General features: G+C 38.4%; 1 protein-coding gene across 3 annotated transcripts in view; it reads right to left on the bottom strand.

Moving 5' to 3' along the window:
- Nucleotides 1–27,545, bottom strand: part of RP1 (RP1 axonemal microtubule associated) — a 186,342-nt gene extending 158,797 nt beyond the window's left edge. Inside the window, exons 1-3 of one of the 3 annotated variants that reach the window (XR_005557687.1) lie at nt 13,234–14,020; nt 10,604–11,260; nt 8,457–8,628 (exon numbers count right to left, since the gene is read on the bottom strand). Coding sequence is in view for 2 of the 3 variants with exons in the window: in XM_039351366.1 (XP_039207300.1) it covers nt 8,457–8,628; nt 10,604–11,248 (817 nt within the window). In the remaining variant the exon portion in view is untranslated. Of the gene's footprint in view, nt 1–8,456; nt 8,629–10,603; nt 11,261–13,233; nt 14,021–27,370 lie in introns of those variants that run through there. The other 2 variants (XM_039351366.1, XM_039351365.1) reach the window with 2 other exon arrangements.
- Nucleotides 27,546–27,836: the final 291 nt, after the last annotated feature.

Raw genomic sequence — 27,836 nt, 5'->3', positions numbered from 1 at the left:
AAAAGGGAACTTTGGAGAATACATAATATTGGGGATGAGCTATTCTTAGGGTTCATATCAACAAAAGCTAAAGAATTTGCATCTTATTCAATTTAGGAAGATGCCAAAGAATATAGGCTGTCAAGGTTCTGATTGATGATCCCAACGAAGTAAGCACAGCTGAGACATTCCAATCTCTAATGCAAAACTTTATTGAGCGCACCATATCAGCACTGATGAATAGAAAACCAGCTCTGGTTTTGGTGCCAAATCACTATATTAAAAGTATAGAACCTCCCTTCCCTCCTGACAGTACAGGTCACATTAACCAATTAAACTTCAAACAATTATTATGATAAAGAATCTTCAGTTCTCAAAACAAAATCGTGAATAACTTGGTTCCCAGGCTTAGCAGCTTCCCACCTGCAAATGTACATTCCATTCTTCCCTCCCCCCCCCCCCAATGTCTGTAGGAAAGCCAGAAACAGAAATGACTGAAACATCATGAGGTTTTTTTGAAGCTTGATATAGGCAGTTTATGTCTGAAGAACAAAAATGGCTACTTCCATAAACATCAAAATATCGAAGTATTTCAGGTGTTTCTGATCTTGAATATCATAACATAAATTTTAAATAAGCTTAATAGAAGAGAATATATGTCGCTCAGGAATGAACTGTGGCATTCTTAGTACCTAACATCATCGGCATGAGTGAACGTGAGGTTACTGCCTATTTATTTATTTATTTATTTATTTATTTATTTATTTATTTATTTATTTATTTCTATCTATCTATCTATCTATCTATCTATCTATCTATCTATCTATCATCTATCTATAATTGAGTCTGTCCATGTATTGTTAGATTTAGGAATTTTCATCATTTCTTCTGGTTGCTAGTTAGTGTTTATGAATGTCCTCTGCTAGTCTTCTGCCAGCCCCCTTTACAGTGGCTGTTGCAGTCCTTGCATTGAATATTGTAGATGAAGCCTCTTTTTTCTTCATATAGGTATTGGATGTTTTGGGGGGGTTTGCTTGATTTGTGTGCTGGAATGATGCCAAGTGGTTTTAGTAGCCTACTGGTTGTTTCTAAAATGTTTTTGATATATGGGAAAATTGTCCTTTAGCTAGGTTGAATTAATTATGCTGTAGTGGGTTATGTACTCACTTTTTTTATAAAGTTGCATGGGCAGAGAGAGAGAGAAAGAGAGAGAACTTGATAACTACTTTTTTCCCCTTTAGGTTGAACTTCCACAAAATAAAGATGCAATGTTTCATTAGAAAAATTACTATACTTACTAATAGCAAATACAGGTATATTTTGCCACAATTACCTGTGAACTGAGGTTCTTAAAATTGCTGTTAAGAATAGCTTTGAAAGCAAAGGAATGAGGAAGAATTTCAAATCATTTCAAGGCATGCCTGCTTTTGAAGATCTGCCTTATGAGCGGAAAGGGCTGTTTAACTGTGATTGTCTACTTTTCCAGTTAATACTTGTAAGAATTTTTTCGTTACTAATAAGATTTAATCAATTATGTAAAGAACCAACTGCAGACTTCTAATTATAAGGGAAATAAACCACTTTCCTCTGGTGCATTGTAATTTTCTGAGTAAAAGACACAGAAACCTTTCTCCCTGGTGATCGCTGATAGATAATGGTTCTAATTTGAAAATTATTTCACTTGCTGGAATACTTATACCACTGATTTTTCATCTAAATTAATCTAGCTACAGATAATTAAATTTGTGCTTGGAGGAAATTAATTTCAGGAAGCTGCCAATACCTAAACAAGGGGTTCTTTTTTTCGCCTTTCTTCCCCTGTTCAGTTACCTCTTGCCATCACCTAATTTCTATCTACAGCAGTTCTGCTCTTCTCTATCTAGTTTTTTCTTGTTTTCCAAAGGCAACTGCTATCTCTTCACCCTATTTCATTCATTTCTTCTTTTTTCTTTCTCTTTTTCTGTCTCCTCCTCCTCCCCTTCCCTCAAAGGAGGAAGAAAAACAGTCTCTGTAGAGTTTATTTCTGTGTGTAAAAAAATGGTTGATATCTGCAGAGAGAAGATCATTTTATTTTATAGGAGATTAATTTTAGTTAACAATTCGATAAAAAAACCCCAGTTCTTAAATACATTGTGTGTGTGTGTGTGCATGCACATGCACATGCATGTGCGTACTAATATATACTAATGTATCACATTAAATATTACTGGATGAGAGAATTTCCAAGATAGTTTTAAGCTAGAAATGGCAGTGTCGATAAAATAAACTTTTGTCTTTTCTGTTTGCCTGAATCCATTATCAATTCACCTATTACTTGTTCTTTGTCAACTACCATTAGGATATTTATTCTATTCTATCTATCGTTATCTATCTATTCTATATCTACTCTACTCATAGTTCTTTTTCTTTAATGCTCATAAAATTATGGAGTTTGCAATTTAATCTTGAGATCGGCACAAGCAACATATCTTTATTCTAATATTACCTGAACTTCTTGGATGAAAAGTCTGCATTTTCTACAGAAAGGCTAAGAATACTGAGAAAAACAAGCAACCAAAAATATTTTTTGTTGAATGATGGTTTTTGTTTAAATATTAATAAAAGTTGCAAAGACTGAACACTTCTATCTTTCAGATATACAGTTATTTCCCAGTAAGTCGCTTTTATGAAATTCCTTTGACAGTAATAAGCTTCATTTTGACTACTTGCTATAAAATGTTCTAATAAAGGAGTTTTTTTTCCCCCAACAAATTGATTGGCATTACTTCTTGTGCTTTGATAGCTTGATAAATTCTTACTGTGTTCCACTGTTATCCCATCAAGAGCATCATCTTTTCTTGTGCTACTTTTGTGATTCTTGTATACCTCTGGCTTTAATAGCATTCCTTTAGTAACCTTTGTGATACCATAGAGAGAATTCAGAGATAAAAGTAACTTAAAATTATTACAATTTGTAATATCTAAGATGTTCTCAGTGTAATATCTTCCAAAAATGTTAATTGAAATCTGATTAATAGAGCTGATCTTCAGCTGATCATGGGGTTTCCCTATGGATTTATTTATCGAGTACGGTAGCCAGATTAGATTCTCAATATCAGATGCTTTTTGATACGCACATCCTCTGATCTGCTCATTCAGTGGTTTTATGAGGGCTGTCAGTATAGGGCAATGTTGTCCACAAATAGCATGGAGTTTATCTAAAGAATCTTGAGTCTCAGGCCTATTCCTGTTTGAAGTAGCATTCCTAGTTGGCTGGGTCCGAACTGGTGCATCATCTGTAATCTGATCTAGAGGGTGTATTTGATTGTTAGGTAATTTAAATTCAGCCATTGAGAATGTTGAGGAATAGCGGTTCAGCTCTGTGCAACCTTCTGAAGAAGTGTTGTATTCCTTCTTCTTATTTGGGCTGCTCTTGCATTTTATATCTGGAACATCAGGAAAAAGCTCTGAATCACTATTATGAGGCATGTTGAAATAATTGCCTTCATTGCCACAAGGCTTTGCCATATATTCCAAATCAGAAGATGATATTTCTTTCAATGCTGACCTTAGCTCCATATTCTGCAAATGAGAATATGGAACATCACCACTATGATTGTCAGAAAAGGTATCAGCTGATGTTGTATCCATTTTGCCATACACTCCACTGTTATCAGGAGGTGATTTTCTTATTAAATGGTTTTCTTTAAGAAGCCATTTTCCTTTATCGATCAGTATCCCTTCATTTTCAGCAATCTGGGCCTTAAACTCACTGTGTTGGTTAGCATTTTGCAATGAACAGTCAGCATTATATGTTTCTTCCCCATTAAGGCTGAATTCAGGAGTTGGCAAAATAGCATATTCATCACTGATTGCATTTAAATCATGGTTACCGTATGATATTAATGAAGAAGCTACTTTATCCTTAGGCCATCCATTATGAACTTGACCAAACAAAGGGATTTTATCACTGATTACATGTAAGGGGACCTCTGCATCTTTGGGTAGCATCTGACCCAAATATGGAGAACCAAGCTTGGAAATGGGTTTAAATGCAGTTTCTGCCTTACCATAAAGTCGTTCAATAGTTCTTTTTACATAGCCTGTGTTGTAGCTTTTTTCATATATTGCTTCATCTGTACTTTCATCAGACAAATCACTAGAAGGCCTAGACCTGCAGTCACTTTCATCAGTTTCTGGTCGATAGTCAGACAAATCAGACGTGCCAGGACTTCCAATGGTTTTTTTCAACTCCAAAGAAGCATTTGAATGAGATCCACATTCAAGGTGATTTATTATTAATTTCACTCTGGATTTTTTATCTTCAATATTGATTGGAATTTTATTAGATTCATAAAGGAAAGGTTGTGGTAAAGTTATTGGTAATTGCTCTGAGGTTTCCACTGAAGAATTATTTTCCTCTAGATTGTCTGTTGTAGAATTTTCTACATGGTTCTCATTTATAGTATTTTTAATAGCTGAAGTAAGATTCTCATCAGATTTTTCTCTTTCACATATTAATGCTATATAATTTTGCTTTTCTGAGCTATTTAATTCTTCATCGTCTAATTGTGATGATTCTAGATCAAAAATCCACCCATTAGTACGATTGCTACTGTTGAAAATAGAGATATTAGATTCTTCAACTAGCTCAGGTTTTTCATTATTTAATGATGGATCTGGGATTTTTTCCTCTAATTCTTGCAATGTAATAGACTCATTTTCTTCAAGAAAGTCTTCATTTGAAACCACATTTCCTGAATGTGCTTTAGTGTAGTTTAGATTTTGCATCACAATCATTTCATACATATCTGAATTCTCTGCTGGCCTGCTGCATGGTTTCTGTTCCTTACAGTTGCTCTGTAGCTCTTCTGCTATCTCTTTCACATCTAAAACTTCTTCAGAATTTAAACTGTCATTCAGAATTAAATCCTTGTTTGGTTTTTCTTGTTCTTCAGCACCTGGTATATTTTTAGTTTCAATCTGAGCAATATTTTCTTGGCAATTTGTTAATTCCTGTTTTTCTATTTGCACCCTGGAGAATATCAAGCAGTTTGCTGTGCAATCCTGCACGTCAGAAGTAGCTGTCATTAAGTTTTCATCTTCTTCTTTAGCTGCAATCTGTTTCAAATATTGTGATAGCATAAAGATTTCTGAACAACTGCAACTAGTTCCTACCATCTCATCCTTATTTATAAAGGGCAAACTTTCTTTCAGGTTTAGTAGAAGCCAAACTAATAGGAGATTGAAAGGAGATCCAAGGAGAGAAGAAGAAAAAATATCTGAAAGACAATTTAAATTTTCAAGGCATCCTATTTTGTTTTTTTCAAAATTGAAAATTGCTGATTTCAACTTATGTAGCAAAAGACTATTTTTGCAATACTTCTGTGCCTCAGTCCCTGGGACAGATTTAGGATCAACTTGAGCATTTATTTCAGAATTACATCTTGCATGATCAGTTTCTTCCTGAAGCTTTTTATTATATTTATGTGAAATATCACAGATAGAAAGTTTTGCTTTTTCCTGGGTATCTGATGGCATCAGACATTTATTTTCATCTTTCAAGATGCCATCAACATTTCTTAAACAATCTGTGTATGTTTCATAAAATTCTTTAAGTGATTCTTCCAAAGCTTGCACTTCATTAAGATTATTTAATGTACTGTTCAGTTGATCTTCAGGAATATTATTCCTCCCAGTTTCTTTACTTCCTTTATCTAAGACAGTTTTTACTGTCAGGTGAGGTGGGTTTTTGTTCATCATGTTTATAGGACCCCAGTGTTTGGAGGGCCTCACAGCCTTTGGATATACATTTTGCAACCAGGTTTGAATGTAGTTATCAAGAGACTGTTTTGTAATCTCATTTGTAAAGTCTGAGTGCCCTAGCCTATCCAACACTTTCGTTTCATCCAATACTTTGTCTATACTGCCTGTAGCACTTTCAGATTTTTTCTTCTTTTTCACTTCTTTGTGTTTTGAGGATGATTTTTTCAAGTTGTTTGAAATAATCTTTCCCTTTTTATCTTCTGCCTTCTGACCATTTCCTAAATCAGTTAAAGGCTTTAGTGAAGCAGGTGGTTGTTCTATTTTATTAAGAGCTTTACATGTCCCGTCTTTAATCTGTTCAAATTCATGTTTTGTGTTATCCTTTATTAATAGTAGATCTTCAGCTTTCATAGATTTGCTATTTTGGTGGGACAACTGACTATTTAGATTTTTCTTTATGTTATCTTCTAATTCATTCTGCTGGGATGTGATTGAAACCTGGCTATATAAATCACCTCTGTTGTTTACAATTTTAATAGCACCATCAGAGTTTCCAATAGGAAATGCAAGCCCTCCTTTATGAATTGCTAACTGGGTAGGGGAATGATTCATCGTCTCTCTTGTGTTGTGAATTGTGCAGGTGTTTACTTTATTCTCTGTATTTCCTTCAGTGGAAATGTCATATGAGTCCTTTGAGGAACTTACATTTTGTTTCATAATATCTAAAGAAAATTTATTCTTTTTCTTCTTTTTCTTTTTCTCACTAGATGATGTAGCTTGGCTTTCATCAGAAAGGACCATAGCAGTAATGCAATCAGATCCTGTTACCGTAGGAATCGTTTGATCACATTTACAAACTGTATTATTGCTTTTAGGAGGCAATGATGAGGAATAATGCTGAATTTGACATTGGTCATATATCATTTCTTTGCTTTTTGACTGAGACCATTCTGAATGGTTGTTGAAGGAACTTAGTTCTTGTTCTACAGCATAACATTTATTACATAAACATGGTCTAGATGTATTATTCCTCTTTACCAAAGATTGTCCTTGTCCAATACTAGAATAACTTTCAGGTGTTAAACTGTTAGGTAACCCTTTTTCTACAACTGATTTCTCCAAAACATTCTGTAATAAGCCATCCTCTTCAGGCAGATCAGAGGACTTTTTAACTGTGTCTTTACTCAACATCTGTTTCTCCTCTTGCTCAGTCTGAGTTTGATTCAGTGTATGATTATTGCATACACCACTAATTGTGGGATTAGTAACATTTGTTATTTGGCTGCTAGCATGAGTAATCATGCAGTGCTTAGATTTGGTTTTGCCATTGTCCATTTCTTCACTGATAGAAAATTGACTTACCATATTTTTTTGGACAGTTGTGTCTGATACCATTGTAAGACTTTCAACCAATGCTTTCTTTTGTTCGACTTTTTTAGGCCCAGGAGTAGCAGGTCTATGGAAATCAAGTTTAAAATCATTATTTCTTTCCTGTCTCAACTCTGTGTTCATCAGTGGATCCTGCCAGATGTCATAAGTGTTAGTTTTAAATTGATTTGAGGAATTTTGATTGATCCTTTTTGTACAGATTTGCTGCATTGGGACATCATTTTCAGGGATGCTGAACTCCTCTGTGGGCTTTTTATATGTCAAAATATTTAAATCAGATGCTTGATCTTCTGGAATGACTGCTGAAGGGCCAGCATGAGTAACAGTAGTGGTCCATTTTATAGTTTCCTTTTTTTTAATCTTGAATCGAACTCGCATCTCAACTGTCATACTGCCATCTTGATTAAGATGAACAGACTTTTCAATGTCATCAGCGAAATGCCCCACAGGGGAATCTTCATCAGCATGCAAACAATTTTTTACTATGTCCATGTCATTGTCAGGTATAAAAGAGGAATCTGAATTGTTATCATTGCTGTATTCCTTATAAGAAGAAGCAGAGAACATCTGGGTCCTGGATCTTGAATCTATCTGAATCCCACTCACTTTCAAGCAATTTATTGAAAGTACCCAACATGACAAGGTTAGGTTAAAAGTGCAGAAGATAGTCATCCAGCATAATCATCCATAACAAAAGCAGGAGACAGGTAGCAAACAGGCAAAAAAACAAAACAAAAAAATGTTGTTAGTACAAAACATGCAGATAACATTAAATTAGGTAAAAACAAATAAACAAAAGCATTCCTAATATAACAGGGCTGAGTATACACTGAAATTCCTTTTTGTTGATTTAGCAACTGTGAGATGAACTACTATATAAACTGATATAATAAACAAATAATTATATAATATTCATCAAAATTTTATAGCAATTCAGCAAAGTAGATTGGGATGAAACAAAGTGATTGACACATGACTACTGGTAATGTTCAGTCCGGTCTTTGTGTTTTGCCTTTTTATATGTATAAACGCAAAAGATATCCTGTTTTCTGAAGACAACAAAAGACATTTCACATTCTTTCAATTTCAAAGTGGACAGTGAAAGCAAGTTATTTTGGCACCTAAAGCTGAAAATAACACTGTTGTCTGCCTTTCTCTGTTTCTCCAATGCCCAGGCTAAATCAGCAGCAGCTGCCTATTAACTAACTAACCATTTGTTATCTTTTTCATGATACCCAAAATTAGTTTCCCAAGCTGGCCAATTTGTTCTACCTAATACTAAGGCTGACCTTATCAATAGTTTAAAAGAATGGGGAGAAGTGGAAAAAATTTAAGGAACTTACTTTTTCTGCTCTCTGACTTGAGGTTTGCTTGGGGGTGAACACGACTGGAGACCCCCGGCAGTCTTGAAGGCAATGAATACCTATGAGGATCATAATTCCCTGCCTTAAAGGGTTCTCTCCCTGCAGCCACAACCGCTCCAGAAGACAATAGCAGGCCCTGAAGGTTGGAAACCTGAAAAAGAAACAACTCCATCAGCTTTTGAGAGGCATCTTCAGCACACCACAGCCTCTGCTTCAAGGTTTACCCTTTCTCAGGCTGATCTATTATTCTTTCCTTTTATTAGCATTGCTCTATTTTCCGCCTACTACCCACCTCTACTTCCTTTAAATCTCCCTGGGAATCAGAAAAATTCTGCATAAAACTAGGCTGAGTAACTGAAATGTTGTCATTTGAAAATTTTTTAAAAGTTTTATAAAACCATGGTGTATTTCAGCAGGAATGTGTTCAGCAGGTAGTTATCTGTAAATGCTGCAATGCTGGTAAGTATCATGCTATCCATCCCTAATATGAAAGAAAAGTTATGTAACAATGAAAGCTTTTAAATAAAATGTTACAGCCCTAATCATAATTAACATTTAAAAAAGATTTTACAGCCTTAAATCATAATTAAAATCCATCTCTTCTATAATCACAGTACTAGCATTTTTCTTGTCTGACAAAGAAATATTGATATTAAATATTCATCAAAGCTTTACCACAGCCATTTTGAGAAAAGAAAACTTAAATATTTCAACTGTGTTTTTTAAACAGCAGAAATCTGCTGGAAGGCAGCTGGCAGGGAAACATTTAAAGATAGCTAGCTCCTCTGCCTGCCCATAGCTCCTCTATGAAATCATAAGGAATGTATTTGTTTCCTCTGTGTGTGTGTGTGTGTGTGTGTGTGTGTGTACTAAAAAACATGGAATTATTTGCAGTTGGAACTCAAGGTTACAGCTTTGGAACTGTCATTAGGGTTTAGCATCACAATCAATATAACTTTTCAAAATTTAAATAAACTGTAATGTTTAGCAATGTGAGCCTAAATATATATTAGATACAAAAACATGAAACAAATCTCTAAATAGTTTCATTTAAAATGAGTGTTGAAAAGCTGTTATTCCTATGCAACAGTGATGGAAAGAGGCACTTTTCTCCTACTTAGTGCTTTCTTTTTTTAAAAAAAAACTGCATAGAAGTCTAGAATACCAGAATTGTATTCAATTTTAATGTACAACACATATAACAATAATTTGCACTGAAAATCATTGTTTTCCTATGTTACAAGATGACTCTAAATGATGCTAATTGACAAAAGGACTCATTTCTGTGCTTCCTTTCTGGGGCAAAATAAAGATGTAGGTAGGGGTAATAGAATTGCTCCAGGTCTTTGTAGGAAAAAAAAACAAGAATTATGTCTCATGAGAAGTCTAAGCATAGTATAGCTTTTAAGAGATTATGATGTAGCTAATTGCAAGTAGTAAGATTGAGGACACTCCTGTAGATGCTCTGGAAAAGCTTCTTAACAAGAGTACACAGTTGAAGTAGAACAGAAAGGTGCAGATTAAAGCAAGGCTAGTTCTTCGTATATACCAAGACTTCCTTACTTTGTGCTTCTAAGATTTCCATGTTCATCTTTAATACTGAAACATCTAGCAATAATTAGGGAATACAGGACAATGTAACTCAACCATTTTAAATGTAAAAGACTTGGAAAGGTGGCAGACTACTTTTCTTGATCTGTGTGGTGAAAAAATTAATAATAAATTTGTTGTAGAGTCACTTGTTTTGTGAGATGGGCAGCAAATAGACAAATAAATAAAGAAGAAAAACATACATAGATGCTGAAATGTAAGAAGTTGACCTACTAGTAACAAAAGCTGAGTAAAAGCTGAGTATTTTATTTATTTTACTCGTTTGCCGCCCAGCTCACTACCATATTAAATATGCGTTTAGTAAAATTAGAAAAAATGATTGACCTCTCCATATGCTTCAGTTTCAATACTTGCTATAAAAGTGAAAATGTTTCTCTTTTGATGGCCTACTTGGACAGTAAAAGCACCTCTACTGAAAAGCATTTCATCAGAGATATTGTTTGTCTCACAAGAAGTCTCTCTCCCAACCCCACAAAAAGAAAAAATGTTTGATGCTTATCTTATAATTAACTCACCTTTCTCCCATCCGTAGTATATAATTTCAACACTGAATACTGCATTAATTCACTGATGTGGTCCAGAAAGGCCTCAAAATTTTGTGTGTTCTTCTTACCCAAGACAACTGTGCACCGAATTTTTGCATTGCCATTTTTGAAAATGAGCAACTTCTTAGGGGTGCTGTGTCGTATAGTGCTACCTTGTTGCAACACAGTCCCTTTGCTGTCTTTAGTTAACTGTACAGCCTTACGGCCAGCACTGATGGGCCTACTAATTTGCCATGGCAATGGCTTTCTTCTGGCAACTTCCAAATTAATGGGTTTGATTTTTTTTTGTTGGGAGCAAATGTATGACTTTCCATCTTCAAGATCTTCCAGATTGTTGATATTGTGCACCCCCCTTGGTGTAGTAATATTCCTTACTCCAAAAGGCAGAGGAACTTTTCTTGACAAATTGTCAAGCAGAGCATCAAATGATCTGAAAGAGCGGCTATTTACAACCATTTTGATTCCATTAAACTGAGGATCTCCACTCTTATAAAAGCAGATCCGTTTGGCCACACTAGGTTCGATGACATTGGATGGGCGCACCGATAAAGACTGTTCACTCTGTGAACTGTAAGGTTGGATCACTGAGTTGTTGGTTGAAGATGTTTTACTCATTTTAAAAGCAATCTGGAAATAAAGAGGCAAGAAGTCAATGTTTTGTCTCACAATCCCAAGAAGAACATTTCCCTAATTTATGTACTGTATATCCAACAAAGGAGATTTCAACAAAAGCAACAAACAGTCATTCTTGCCAAGATCAATGATTTAAATAGGTCCATAAATTTGGTTATCTCCAAATTTCACAAAGACTGGTAGGATCTAGCTCAGTGATTCTCAACCTTTCTAATGCCGTGACCCCATAATACAGTTCTCCATGTTGTGGTGACCCCCAAGTGGGTGTGGCCACCAATAAGAGGGAGTAAGACAGCTAGGGAAAAGGGAAAAAAATGGCGGACAGCATGGTTTGGTGACCCCCGTGAAATGGTCATTTGACCCCAAATGGGGTCCCGACCCACAGGTTGAGAACCACTGATCTAGCTAATATCTTTACTTGCAGATTTTATTACCTATTAAAATTATATACAGTTGTGTCCATTTCAAAATCCAATTTAACTTGGTACAAAGGTTGCTTTTTATTCATCTGATTAAATATTTCATACTCTGTTTAATTTCTCTTGGGCTTCCTTAATATGTTGTTCAGTTTTTTACAGAATTCAGATGGATTTATTGTTGAATGGTATCCGGCAAGAGGAAAACTTCACCTCGCCCAGGAGAAATTACCTGTGCTCCCAAACCACTTTTTGAAAACCAGTAAAGAAGGCAAAAAATCTGGCTGATTTTGGTTCAACGGCTGCCATACTAGTAAGCTAGACACTAGACTCAATGAAATCATAAGCAGATGCATTAAAGTCACCCCAACTTGCTGGCTTTCTGTTCCGAGCTATATAGCACTGCTAGCTTTAGAAAAGCAAGATGCATTAGTGAGAGAATACAGACAAAATATGAACAATTATGAACAACTCACTCCTACCAGTGCACACCAACCTTCATAATTTATCCATTGGAAGGTTCAAATCTAGAAAACCCATCAGTTAAGCCAACATCTGCTTAACAAATTTAACACTGATTCTGAATGGAAACCCAAATGAATTGTTGAAAGCCAAACAGAGGTAGATATTTAAATCATCCTATGCAAAAGGTGCCAGGTTTTGAATTACCACACCAGCAATGGACAATCTTGAATCAGATTTGCACCTCATCCTGCACATCTTCCCCTCAGTGTAACTGCAGGTCCTATGTCAAATGGTAGATCACATCATAGGCATATACCATCTGATTTTTTTTCTCACATAAACGAAGCTGTGCTTCAATGGTTAGATGGCCTAGACATTGGTATCTGAATGTAGATCTTTTTTAACATTCATATTTTACTGTGTGTTTAATCTAGGTGAAATGTCAATATATATTGAAAATCCATGTACGATACACCATATACTAAATAAATAAATTCATCTAATAAAGGTGATGCAGTAGCTAGAACTGAAGCTGTACTATATATATTTCCTTTTTTCCTGAATCTCCCACCTTTTAAATTAATTGAACAGCCCAAAGTTCTAGTATTCTGAGAAAAAGTCATACATACTTTGCATTACAGTACTAAGAAGCAACAGCAAGCTTCAGCGCAAACTGAAGTTAGAAACATCTTATCAAACAGTAAAAGAAGATTTTTTTTCTTTTTTTTAGTCTTGGGGGCAGATGTTGTAAATGTAGATTCATTATGTTTGATTTGTGATCAACTGGGCAATCCTATGCACACATATTTGGTGGTGGTTTTAGGATTGCATTTTGATTCTTGTATATCAAATATTTAATTGCAGGTCATAGAAGTATTATAATGATAAATTGCACTGATACCTTTTGATCTACAATTATCATTCCTAAACAGTAAAAAGTAACTCCTCTTTGAAATGATCTTTGGAATTTAAAAATGTACCATAAAATGATTACTGGAATAATATGCTGAACATTTTGACACAGGAAATAATTTTCTTAACATCAAACAATTACAAAAGCTAGACTAGTGGTTTCATAATACTTACTCAGGGCTATACCTAGTATGAAATAAATCCTGGTCCTCTTTTTCTGAAGAACAGCTTGAAAATAATTGAAAGCTCCCTACTAATTCTCAGATTAGCCTTTCTTACACAGAAAACAAGTAGTACTCTATAAATTAAGTAAAAACATTCCATGCTATGTTTTGACTTTTAACTAGCACATTTCTTCTTTAATTTTTATTTTTTTGGTGTGGAAAAGAATTCTGAAGCACTGAAGCACCAACAGAAAAAAATCCTTTGCCATGTATTTTTCCCATTAGTATTCTATTATCTAACACTTTCCTCTGGTGAATTATCTTCCAGAACTGAAGTTCAGTATTTTGGTTTTTAATAATTATTCCAGTTTGAAGATTATAAATTCCAGGTCATTTTCATCCCCATAATAAATTATTTTGATAATTATATTCAGCTAGCCAAATAATGAGAGATGATTCCAAGAGCAATAATTCCAGGTCTCCTTGCTCTTAGTGGAGCAAATGAGTTTAGATCATCCAATTCATTGGTTTTCTCTCTTTGTGGCTCTATCCAGCTTGCCATAGATTCCTTCCAGTCAGTGAAAAGGCTGCATCAAGAAGAGTTGACAACCAAGCAACTGCATTTGAACACTATTTTTGCAGATACAGAGGATTATAATGCCTTATATATGTAAGATGCTGGTCTCCAGATGGCAACTGTTCCATCTAATTATTACAAAATGTATAATCAGATCTGAAGCTTCTCCTCTTAGACAGGATTACAACAAGCCTGCCATGCTAACTGTACAGGAGGCATAATAAAAACACAGCAGATAACTGGTTGCCCCATTTTTTTAGGATATATTTTTACGCATTTTTAAGCTGACTGTAGAATTTGTTTTGCCTAAAGATGTCAGGGGTTTTTCTTTTTGTGTCACACTTTCCCAATGAAATAAATATTAATTAGTAATAATGTTACTTGCTGAGACTGGCAATTGCAGAAAAAGAGAGGGGAAGGGAAGGGAAGGGAAGAGAAGAGAAGAGAAGAGAAGAGAAGAGAAGAGAAGAGAAGAGAAGAGAAGAGAAGAGAAGAGAAGAGAAGAGAAGAGGAAAACCATCAATCAATTGCAAAAGAAAGTTTATTTGGAACAGCTTACATCCTGTGATGGTATCTTTAATACCATCAAACAACATCATCTGCCTATCCTGGGTCCTTGGGAAGGACTTGATAGGTTGATAAAAATGCCAAATTCCATCTAAATATCTGATGACTGTGCAACAAATCATAATAATAGCAGTTACATATGAGATTCATTATAAATTCATAACAAGTTCATTAAAATATTCCATCTAAAATAATAATTTCATACCCAAAATAGCCCAGGCATTACTATGCAACATAGATTTATGTTCTGTTCTGTATGTTCAAAACATGTATTAGCTACTGGAAATTATTTTTAAATATAAATCAGATATGCTATCTTTGCATGATTACAAATTTTAACAGTCCTTTTCAATAAGATGACCCTTTTCAATAAGACCTTGCACTGAATGTTCTGATAAATATTGGAGTCTATATCCTTCACATTTAATTCCTTTGCAGAACATGAAGTTCCAAGAATGTCCACAGTGACCTTACAACCATTTGTTATGTTCGTGCAACATGTTTAATTGGGCTAAGCTGGGATTAGCATATTGTGTGAGCATTGTAATCAGTCAGCACTGAAGTCGGAGGGTAAAATCCAAAGCCCAGGGTGAGGAGTCAGGTTAAACTAACTTGCCCAGCCAATGTATCATCTGAACAACAGTTTCATACTTATCCCAGGGATGTAGCATGCTGGGTCAGGGTCAGATGTGTCATCTGAAAATAACCATTGGCTACAGGACAGGTCATTTTATACATGGAAATGTTATCACCAGACAATAAATCTCATCATGGCTTAGCAAAACATAAAGTATGGCTTACATCTTAGCATTAGATAAAAACTCAGCCAACGTGATTCATTCCATTTTTATATTGATTGAATCAATTCAATATCTGTCTTGCATGTATCTTGAACTATTCTGGGAAAATGCTTTATGGTGGAGTAATCTTGGGTAAGTGTAAACAATTCAGCTTTTTAAAAGAAACTTCTGGTCTCCAAAGATAGTTTTCTATAAAAATATCTTCATAGATCTAACCACATCTTGACATACAATCCATAGTCAAGGGAGACACACTTTTTAATGGGATGTGCACATTTAGAACTTTAAGAATGTATGTCAATAGTGGGCAATAGTGGGGACTGTGGGGGTGTGGTGTGCAATGGGTTAGGCCCCATGATCGCTTTGCCCACTATTCATTGCATGCTGCCTTCCCACAGCCCCCACAATCGCCCTAGCCACCATCTATCATGAGCAAAGTGGGTGTGGCCAAGGGTTGGCGCCTAAACATTCCATTCCGACTTGAAACTGGGTTTCCTGAATCCTAATACAATTGTGACCGCTTCCCATGTATTTCTATTGTTTAAATAAAATCATCTTTGAAAAATAGAGGAAACCGAGCTTGACAGACAGTATGAGAAGAGTCTACCTGTACAATGTCCACTCTGAAGTAGCAATTAACTCCTTGATCTTGTTTAAATAAATGTGGGTTAAGACCTCAGTTTCTGATTTCAGTGGGATTTTTATTGCTATTCTATGTTATGTCTCAGTTTCCTTCAAATTAAAGTTACTGACAGGGATTTCCTAAGTTTTCATTTTGAATGAATCATTCTATTACTCAGGAAAACTGTAGAGCATAGAATTTCATGCTTTCAATTATCTCCTACGGCATCTATCCCCCAATTTACACCTCCTGTTCAAGATTGTCCAAGAGGTCAATAATTAGTAAGGCTTTTTTTTAGTTAACATGTGAGTTATTCTATTAAAATACTGATAAAACAGCTAAGTTAACATAGTTGACTTTGGGATACAAGAAATATCTGTACTTTGCCTCACATCACAGACTTCTGACAACCTTGAACCCGCTGAGGTTTTTTTAATTGGATCATTTGGTAAATTATGGACCTAGAAAAACTGATTTGGTTGGAAAGGAAAATATCATAATATAGAAAATCTAGGTTAGGTTTCTCTAAATATACCTAGCCTCCTTACTTTCACAGAGGCTTTTGAAAATCTGTATTTTTAACCATCCTTCCAGTTAAGATTTTTGTTAACACATCATATTTGAGTTATTTGTAAAATTAATAAAGGAGAGATATAAATAAAATAAAAAATAAAATAAAATAGACTTGCTGAAATGTGAACTTTTGAAATCATAATATAATAATGCTTGTATGCCCAGATATATAGATGTTCCTGGAGTTGCAGGCTACTATGCATTAGTCCTCAAGCTGAACTTTGTGAGATCTTGGCTAGTAAGTTGAAGTCAAAGGTATATCAAGTCAGATAAACCTTAAGAGACTATCACTGGATCAAAAAGATCTTTTTTTTTTAGTATCTAGCTTTCCCTCAGTGATGCTGTTTCTGTATATGACATAATATGATGCATCAAGACTAATCCCTATTGATCAGGCTTTATGCAGTTTGATAATATTGAAAGCCTCTGCTCTGATAAATAGTGGACTAATACAACACGTACTCTTGTACTTACCATTAATTTAATTGCCACAGTAGTCCCTTTAGTCCACTCTGTGACTAATGTATTACTAATGAGATACAGTACCTCACTACATATATTCTATTCTGTTGATTTCAAGGCTTATATAATGAATGTGCACAGGAGAAATCAAACTCTTGTTTTGCTTTATGATCTTCCAGTTATAAATTCTCAATCTACTCCCACAGAGTTGTTGTGAGGTTAAAATAGAAAATAACCATGTTACTCTAAATTATGCACAAGAGAAGCATTGTAAAAATAAAGTAAATCAAATTCTAATGAGAGTCTGGAAAAGAAGAGTATTGGACAAAGGCAGCCCAGACAATCTGTTAAAATAAAGAGTCTGAATAGATTCTATTAAACAGCAATTTAGTTTCCATGGGAACTAAATAGTAAATTAATTGCTTCTTGTACAAGATAATTGGGGGTATGCTGCTAAATCTGAAAGAGCAGACTCTTCCTTTTAATTAAAGATGAAGCTATCTAGAAGTCCAGACACAAATAACAATAGAGAAAGACACCAGGATTTAAGTTGCAGCTGTCAATATTTTAGACTGTTGATGTGTCCCTACAGAGTTAATGTACTGACGGCTGATTATAATTATTGGAATATTTAAAGTATGCATCCACTTTTGTTCAGCCTTTTTATTTCTAAATATTAAATATAATAAGGCTTTAGTGCCTCCACCTGCTAGCCTTCCAAGACGCCTTGAATAGCAGGCTATTCTAATGCTGGAAAAGTGGAAGGAAAGGAAGGACAACTAGCAGCAAAGTTGATGAAATCACTTGCAGAGGTCTCAAGGGCTAGATTTGGGGAGATCATCTTGGAGAAAGTTCATGTGGTTGCTAAGAGTCAAGAGTGACTTGATGACATAATTAAAAGAAAACAATAAAACTTTAAAATTATGCACAAAGATAATATGCAACTTTTCTTGGTTTGTGCCACAAGAGGTATTAAAAGTTGATTTGTGACATTTAAATGTATTAAAACTAAACTTAAATATATGATTTATGAAGCACTTTCTATTAACGGTATTGAGTGAGGTTGAACAGTATTAAATGAGGTTTTTCTGGCAGGAGTATTTTCTTGCCAGTTTGCTCTTGTTAATTTTAATGAAAAACACTTGCAAATTTTTCTACACAATTTGATGTTGGATTAAGGCCAGCAGATACTCAACAGCCATACCAAGGCTGCATGAGTCAAGTTGTTGAAGCCATGTGTCCCAGGTCCACTTCTCTCAAAAGAAGTAGGACAAATCAAGGGAAGAGAAAAGAAACATTTAATCATTAAGAAAAAATAGAACTCCAGTTTGAACTTGATTACTGATTAGATTAGATGATTCTTTGAATGAGGAAAAAGAAGGAAGTTAATGCAAAACTGGTTGGGTTCACACAGTACACTGCCCTCCTTAAACACCATCCTATCACTCCTAGATTAATTTCCTCTGCAAAATTAAAAGAAGGTGAGACTTGCTTCTTCATGAGCAATCCACCCCCACCAATTCCAATTATTATTGGAATTAATTGTTAATTGTTATCTATTAACCCTTCTGACTCTAGCAAGGAAAAATGTATTCATGAGATTCTTTTCAACTTTCTGTGCCTCTGCCATGTGTCCAGCTACACAGAAATCCCTTATATGTGAAAAATGGATATTGCTGGTACCATATATCATTTCCAGAGATTTGTAACTATAAACCATGCAACGTCAGATCAGTGTTGTTGTCGTCAAGGATGAAACTTTGGCAGCTATTATGCCTCTGCGTTTCAACTTGCCCTTAGATTAAGGGGGGGAGGTGTTACTTTCAAGTGGGTTAGATGAAGACCATGAGAGCTAAAGCCTTTTCAAGGACACCAAAACAAGTGTGGATTTGAACCAGACGGTTCCCATAACAAAGTGAACTTGTTTATATGGATTACGTAACATGTTGGTGGTTTGGCTGGGAAAATTATTGTTGAAGTCTATGAATTGGTGTTGGAACCTCAGAGTTAGTTTTGCTTCAACAAAATCATACAGCATCTTCAATAAACAGTAAGATTTTTGGAGACAAAATGAATCTGGGGTTTTATTTGGATTTTCGAGCTGGATATTGACAGTTGTATTGTGAACTTATTTGTAAAGATATTAATCACTATATTGCAAGCTAATCTTTAAGTGTTTTAGCCAGCACCTAGTCTCTCTCTGCATGAAATATACAGTTCTGATTCCTTTGCATGCTTGAAGAAAAACACCATGCCAGTCTTGACACTAACTTGACTCTCAGCATTAATGGTCTTATTTTAAAGGAGGAGCATTTCTCAAAACACTGTACTGCCTCAACACAGAACAGTAGTGTTCATTTTCCCTGCTTTTGTTTTTAAAGAAAATTGCCCCCAGTTTGCAATACTGTTATCAGAAGAATGCATATTTACTAACATAAAGCATTTGAATAAAACTATCTGGTCTGCTCCTGATCCTTTTATTTGTAAAGAATCCATCCTCGATTTGGCTGATTTATTCTTTTTTAAAAAGCCTTGAATTCGAATCAAGCCTGTATAACTTCTACTAAATAAAACTAAAGCTAAAGTTATCATGAAATAGTGTTTCAGAATTAATTTTCTGCTCTAATAGATTATGCTATGCTGGCCAGGAGAGGTGAGTATAACAGAGGATAGAGAGCACCTAGAATCTGTAGATCCCAGTGCACAAAATCAGGATTCATACAAGGCCCATGTAAGAATACCTGTTATGTCCCGAGCCTTGCAAACGGCTCGGGGCGTTTGCAGGCAGTCCCGGGCAGGTGCAAAGCTGCCCGGGACCAGACAGGCTGTCGCCAGTGCCGTGCGCATGCGTGGGTGCTGGCGCGGGAAAAGTATCACATTGACCCGGGAAATGCCTATATAAGAAGCTGGGAGGTTTTGGGAGCTGCTGAAGCCATCTACTTGTAAGCTGAATGCAGAATAAAGAAAACTGAGAACTACAACTGCTTCTCGTGTCTTACCTTTCCGCGAAGGACTCAACACTGGCGACGAAGGTGGGATGCCTTACATCGCCTGGAAAGGAAGAAGTGTAAGCTTACCCAAGTGAGTCCTGAGCGGCGGAACGGCGTTGACTCGGCAGCTACTTGCCAATCCAGTGCGCATTCGGGGGTAGGCTGGCTGATAGACCCGTCTCCTGAAGATGGCAAAGGTTGGAAGGCTTTCGGAGTTCGACGTCTCACATCCAGAGCGGTGGGAGTCCTACGTAGCCAGGGCAGAGAACTACTTCAAGGCAAACCAAGTGAGGGAAGAGAGCTTGAAGGCTGCCACCCTGCTTTGTGTTTGCGGTCAAGACGCCTTCGAAATTGCAGAAAACCTTGCAGCACCTGTTGCAGTAGAGTCTGTCAGCTACGCAGATCTAAAGAAGCTACTGAAGGAGCACTTCCAGCCCAAGATGTCCGTCATCGCATGGCACCACACCTTCGAGCAGAGGGATCAACGATCCGGTGAGTCGGCCAAAGAGTACATCGCCGCATTAAGGAAGGCCGCCAAGCACTGCGAGTTCAAGGACCTCGAAGAACGACTGAGGGACCGATTCGTGCGCGGGTTAAGGCATCGAGATCTACTACAGAGGCTTTTCGCTAAAGAAGAATTGTCCTTCCAAGATGCCTTAAGAGAAGTCACCGCAGAAGAAGCAGCAGGCGGCGCCGTCAAGAACATGCGGCCGATCAGAAACAGTCCAGAAGTTGCATCCGTGCACCAGGAAGACATCCAAGGAAACTCCGAGGAGGATCCGGACGAGGAAGTCGACCGTCTCCACCCCACGAAGGAAGGAAATCAGAAGGAAAGCTCTTCAGCTCCACTCAAGTGCATCGGCTGTGGAGGTCGCCACAGGAGAACCGACTGCAAGTTCCGCTCCGCTACCTGCCGGGCATGCGGCAAACAAGGACACATTGCAGCTGTGTGTCTGGGCCGACGAAAGGTACAACCTCAGGAAGAACTGCACCTGAAAGGTACCAGGGTCCCCAGCCAGAATAGGGTAGAGTTTTGCGCTTCGCGAAGGAGCATCCTCAGGACAGGCACACACAAGCCCATTAAGAAAAAGCTGTCACTCAAGGTGAAGCTACAAGGGGTTCCATTAACTATGGAACTAGACACAGGGTCTGCCCTTTCAATCATCTCCTTGCATACATTTAGGAAGATTTGTTCCGGTAGTGGAACTCAGGCCAAGTTAAGGCCTTCTGACATTGTGTTAACAGATTTTCAAAATTCAAGAGTGTGTGTTAAGGGGGAGGCCACCCTTAACGTGCAATACAAGAGTTTTGAAGGTCCACTAGACTTATTAGTAGTAGGGGGTGAACGAACGAGTCTCATAGGACTCGATTGGTTGAGGCCCTGGGGATACACGTCACAGGACTCAACAGCTTACAAACACTCGACCTACAGGAAGTCTGCAAAGAATTTGCAGATGTTTTCAGCCCCCAGCTGGGCACATTCAAAGGACCACCTGTGTCCTTAAAGCTAGACCCCACTGTCACTCCCATTAGAATTAAAGCAAGAAGGGTCCCTTTTGCTTTAAAGAGTAAAGATTGACACTGAATTAGACAAACTAATCCAACAGGGAATCCTAGAACCTGTTGATTCCAGCCCTTGGGAGACCCCCATTGTCATGCCTCTAAAGGCAAATGGGGACATTCGCATTTGTGCTGATTACAAATGCACACTCAATAAGGCATTGCAGCAACATGCCTATCCTGTTCCTGTGGTCAGTCATATTCTGGCCTCCCTCAAGGGGGGGGGCGCGTTTTTGCAAAGCTTGACCTAGCTCAAGCGTATCAACAGCTGCCTGTTGATGATGATGCTGCTATAGCTCAGACTATTGTGACCCACAGGGGAGCCTTTAAGGTAAAAAGGCTGCAGTTTGGAGTGAATGTCGCTCCTGGGATTTTCCAAAGCGTAATGGAAAACACACTGCGGGGCATACCGGGGGTTTGCCCTACTTTGATGATGCTAATTGCAGGAGACCTCCACACACATTCTAGCTGAAAGGCTAAGGGCTGTTCTGTTAAGATTCAGGAAAACAGCCTCAAGCTCAAAAAAGACAAATGCAGATTGGGTGCCTTCTACTGAATTTCTGGGGTTCAAAATTGACGCTGCTGGGATTCACCCTGCTGAATCCAAACTAACTGCTATTTTAGAAGCACCTAGGCCAAAGTCTAAGGCCGAACTCCAGGCCTTCCTGGGCCTCCTGAATTTCTACAATTCCTTCCTTCCACATAAAGCCAGTGTGGCTGAGCCTCTTCACAGGCTACTAGACAAGCAAGCAGTGTGGTAGTGGTCACAAACGCATGAGGCTAGTTTCAACGAGGTCAAGGCCTTGCTCACTTCTAACAGTGTACTTGCACATTTCAATGAGTCCCTTCCTGTGTGCATCGCTTGTGATGCGTCCCCTTACGGGGTAGGAGCTGTCCTGAGCCACCTCAGGTCTGATGGAACTCAGTTTCCTGTTGCATATTACTCCAGAACATTGTCTTCTGCTGAGCGCAACTACGCTCAGATAGACAGGGAGGCTCTGGCTTGTTGCTGGAATTAAAAAATTCCATGATTTTCTATATGGCAGGCATTTCACGGTCTTCACTGACCATAAGCCTCTGCTGGGACTGTTTACCACACGTAAACAAACTCCCCAAATCATTTCCCCTAGAATGCTTAGGTGTCTATTTTTCTGTCTGCATATGATTTTTCCTTACTCCACAAGCCTGGGACTGAAATGGGCCATGCTGATGGCCTCAGTAGATTGCCCCTGCCAGTAGTAGAAGCTGACCCTGCGCCAGCTGTCAACATTCTATCAATCCAAGCCTTGCCCGAGCTCCCTCTTAGTGCCAGGGATGTTGCCGCTGAAACAGGTACACACACTTTCACGTGTCCGTTCCTGGGTTTTGTCTGGTTGGCCTGAGCACTGCCCTAGTCCTGAGTTTCAGAGTTTCTGGTCCAAAAGGAACAAGCTGTCCCTTTCTCAGGGTTGTCTGCTTTGGGGAAACAGAGTTGTCATTCCCACCTCAATGAGGACTAGGGTCTTAGAATCCCTCCACGAGGGTCATCCTGGCATTGTTGGTATGAAGGCTCTTGCGCGCAGCCACTTGTAGTGGCCTGGTTTAGATAAAGATATTGAGGCTAAGGTGCATGCATGCCACCTGTGCCAACGATCTCGCCCAGAGATGCCCCAAGCTCCCGTGCATAGATGGGAGGAAACACAGTCCCCATGGTCTAGGATGCACATTGACTACACTGGGCCCTTTCAGGGCCAGTTCTTCTTGGTCCTTGTTGACAACCATTCAAAATGGCTTGAGGTTGTACCTGTCTCATCCACCACCACTGCAAAGACTATTCAGGTACTGAGGGGAATTTTTGCTGCACACGGGCTTCCAGATGTCATTGTGTCTGACAACGGCCCTCAATTCATTTCCTCCGAATTCCAAGCTTTCTTACAGGCTAACATGATTCGTCATGCCACGTCTGCACCCTTCCACCCGTCCACCAACGGTATGGCTGAACGTATGGTGCGCATCACAAAGGACGCCTTGAAAAGACTCACCTACAGGGACTGGCATCACAGGTTGGCTGACTTTCTCCTTTCTTATCGCACCACACCGTCCACTTCTACAGGGAGAAGTCCAGCTGAACTTCGTTGGGGACGTCAACTTACTACTAAACTTGACCGGTTGCATCCGGACAGATTGCCCTCATCTACCTCACATCCTAGGGCACCTAGACAACTACTTGAGGGTGCCCCGGTCTGGACTCGCAATTACGGGCCTGGTCATACATGGGTCCCCGCTTCTGTTTCCAGGGTCACGGGTCCTCTAGCCTACGAGGTAGCCCTGGACAACGGTCGTGTCCTGCGCAGGCACATCGACCAACTCCGCCCTAGGCGGCATCTTCCAGCTGAGACTCCTGGGTCTTTTCCAGGGGGGAGGGGGACCCTTTGGAGCAAAGGGAAGGGCACGAGCTGCTGCCTATCTCCACTGATGGAGCCACTGACGGCCCATTTCAAGCTTCCGCAAGTGCTCCGAACAGGAATTCATGGAGCTTACCCACACAACAGGCACTCACGCCTACTCCAGCCAGGGAGTCACCCCGGGGGGCATACTCACTTTCCACACACATCACACAGCACTGCAGTCACGGAGGATACCCGGGAGCATCCCAACAAATCATTCCCCACAAGAGAGCTGGCACACAATCCCCAGAATTGGCCTGACCTTACCCCAAATCCTACAGGGGGTCAAACATACAGGGAGGTGGCCGAGGAACCAAGTCCCGACTACAACACCTCTAGCCCAAATCAGGAAGTAACTGAATTTTGGGAAGGTACAGAATCCCACACAAGCCCGGATACAGAACGGGACTTAAGGGATGGACAACCCTCTGACAGGTCTTGGTTGGACTTAGGAGCGTCTGCAGAAACGCCCAGCAGTGGCTATCACTTCAAGGGGCCCGAGAGCCTACAGCTAGGCGGGTCAACCAGGTCACAAAGTGACAGGAGCCCTGGCCTGACGAGCCCGGTGGGCAAGCAAGCAGGCCAGGCATTGGGGCAAAGTCCTTGGAAGGCACCAAGGCATGATAAGGGGAAAAGGCTCTTGTCACCCCTCAGTCAGGGAACACCTGTCAGAAACCCAGAACTGAGAAGGTCACAGAGAGCAAGGAAATCTCCTAAATACTTAGAAGATTACATAACATTGCTGGCTAAACAAAAGCCAGGTAACGATAGGAGCACTGGGAATCAGAACACTGCATAAATAAATGATTATATGTTGGTAGTAGTTTTAGCCCGGGGGAAAGGGGTGTTATGTCCCGAGCCTTGCAAACGGCTCGGGGCGTTTGCAGGCAGTCCCGGGCAGGTGCAAAGCTGCCCGGGACCAGACAGGCTGTCGCAGCGCCGTGCGCATGCGCGGGTGCTGGCGCGGGAAAAGTATCACATTGACCCGGGAAATGCCTATATAAGAAGCTGGGAGGTTTTGGGAGCTGCTGAAGCCATTTACTTGTAAGCTGAACGCAGAATAAAGAAAACTGAGAACTACAACTGCTTCTCGTGTCTTACCTTTCCGCGAAGGACTCAACAATACCAATATGCTTTGAACTTTCCTGCCTTGCCCTAAGACCCAAATCTCATTATAAAGGGTTACAATAACCTTGTAAACGCAAAGCTTTAAGCATCAATCTGAATTTGGTATACATAAGTACAGAAAAAACTAGTTCCCTCCCTGAGCATTTATAACATTTAATCTGAGCATAATAATTTTCATGTAACTGTTATCAACCAAATCATGCTCAAGAGATTTTTCTGGTGTATCAGGATACTAAAATCAACTTAAAAAGAAAATTCCAGGAACCCTGAACAATTTCATGATCAGTTTACAGTTTCTAAGGACAATGTTTATTTTATGTGTTATTAATTTACTCAATATGATACCAAGGCAGTATGATTCATATCAACAAAACCCAAGAGTATTGCCATGGTGTAAATGATACACAAAGTCAACAGAGATCTCTCCTAGACACATGTACAAAGAAAAAAAACATAAATGTTCCATTGGATAAGTAAATAAGTAATAGTCTTTGAAAAATAACTTGCTTCACTATGTGCTATTGCAAAGTCCATCTATGAATTGAACTAAGTAAAACAGTTGCTATTAATAGTTGGGTCAATGAATTCCATCAGGGTGAGGCAATGCTCCACTGTTGTCATTAGAACCGCATTAAATCTAAAATATGTTGGCTGCTTTAATGTCTTTTTCTGGAATTAGCAGTTTATGGCCCTTGGTCTTCTTTCATGTAGCCTCAGTCTAATTTCCAAAATTCCCAGCAACAGATCAGCTCAGAATTCTAGTAAAAGCAGGGCTGGCTTTAGACATATCAGTGCCCTAAGTAAAATCATATTCTGGCATCCCTTATGGTATGATTGCAGAGCGATTTTGAGAACCCCCAGCAGCCCGATCTGGGCTCCAGAGGCCTGGAAAAGGCCTCTGCCACCTGGATCTATGGCTACAGAGCGATTTCACACACACACCACGGCTGATCCAGGTTCCAGAGGCCTTTTCCAAGCCTCCAGAGCCTGGATCCATGGCCTCAGAGCGATTTTGCAGCCCCCCAGCGGCCTGATCTGGGCTCCAGAGGCCTTTTACAGGCCTCCGGAGCCCGGATCAGGCTGCTGGGGGGCTGCAAAATTGCTCTGCAGCCATGGATCCAGGTTCTGGAGGCTTGGAAAAGGCTTCCGATGCCCAGATCAGGACACTGGGGGGCTGCAAAATCACTCCCTAAAGTGGCTTCTTCTCCCCCCCCCCCCACTGGATATAACAGAAACAAAAGTTATAGGCAGCTCAAGTCTGGGTATTAGAATGGAGATGTAAGGAATTAGCCAGGAAGATTTTGAAGTTAAACTCTTTCATGAGACATGAGGGGAAATATGTGGCCTTCCATATGTATCTCTTCTTTATCCATCATCAATGCCAATGCCATGGAAGATGAGATATTTTTGTTTTTGAGAAACAAACAAAAAAAAAACCTGATAGAGTGATTAGTTTGAGCAAATTCATCTAATGATTACCCAATCCATGAAGAATTCTCTTTATGAGAAAATTTAATGTAACTAAAACGTTTTAAATATACTGTATGATTTTAAGGCAGATGTCTTCCTTTGCCCTTATAAAACATTTACATGGTAACTGTCAAATCCTATGCTACTAATATTTATTCCTAGAAAAGTGAACATGGATAAATTGCAGATCTCACTGTGTGTTTAACTATGCTTATGTTAGCGAAGAATCTGGTGTATTAAAAAAAAGAAATATATTTATTACTTGTTAAAAATGAATACTAAAAAGGGAATCAGACTATGAAGGTCATTCTTTCTGTAGTACTTTATCTTGATGTTTTTTAATTTTCAAACCTATCACAGTTAATAAATACACATATCATAGACTTTATTATCTCTATCTCTATCCAAAACAACTTCCTCATATGCCGAGGATAATTCATTGTCCATAGTCTATTCAAGCTCCATACCCTTAGAAATCTGACCATATGGATAAAAATCAGACAAGTTATACCAGTTAGCTAATTATCAGTTAAGAGTGTATGGTCTTCAGATTGCATATGACTTGAAGTTAAATACCATCAATACCATCAAGGTGTCCTTCAGTAATTCTGAAACAAAGACTACATATTTCAAATATATATAGGACTTCCTGTGTAATGTCTTGGTAAATTTGTAAACTCTTGCTCTGCAGGATCGCTGTCATGCAACAAAATTGTTCTTCCTGTTAAATCAGAATTATGGTGTTTAAGATCATCCAAAGTTTATTTGTTATATTTTAATCTTTCAGGTTTTCAATAATTTCAAGATTTTTAAACACTGAAGAATTGTGTTAACTTGACCCTGTGCAAAGACAAAAAACCCTGAAACTTTTGCTACTATATCATTTATCACAGTCACCCAAATTAATTATAGGATAACTTACTTCTCATACATTGAAAAAAAAATTACAGAGATAAATAATCAATATTGTACCTGACATCTGCTGGATGTGCTTGAAGGATGAACCGCTTTCCTAGAGTTCTTTCAGATGGTAAAAAAAAATGTGTAGGAGGGCTCTTTTCCTAAAATCCAAGTCCAAAGATCTGGTTTACTGCTCTCAACATAATTAGGCTGCTGTTATATACAAACTCTCTTCTCCTGAGCAGAAGTCTATGTATTGATTTAGTACCAATCACAGCATTACCTATTGTGCGGGTGCTATAGTAACAACAAACAAACTTTTGACAACAGAGGAGCTATGTATTGTTTTCTGAGGATTGTGCAGTCTTGACATTCATGTGTACATGAATTAAACAAGAAAAGGTTAATACTGTATGAATACTGACCCCCTAATATCCTCTTAGACGCTGTAAAGCTGGGGTAGTCAACCTTGGCTCTTTTATGACTCGTGGACTTCAATTCCCAGAATTCCTGAGCCAGCTGTGCTGGCTCAGGAATT

The sequence above is a fragment of the Crotalus tigris genome, unplaced genomic scaffold (assembly GCF_016545835.1).
Source record: "Crotalus tigris isolate CLP2741 ecotype Arizona unplaced genomic scaffold, ASM1654583v1 scf7180000018371.15429387391:27106975, whole genome shotgun sequence".
Lineage (NCBI taxonomy): Eukaryota > Metazoa > Chordata > Lepidosauria > Squamata > Viperidae > Crotalus > Crotalus tigris.
The sequence above is the reverse complement of the archived record's forward strand: the minus strand, read 5'-3'. Positions and strand labels throughout refer to the sequence as shown.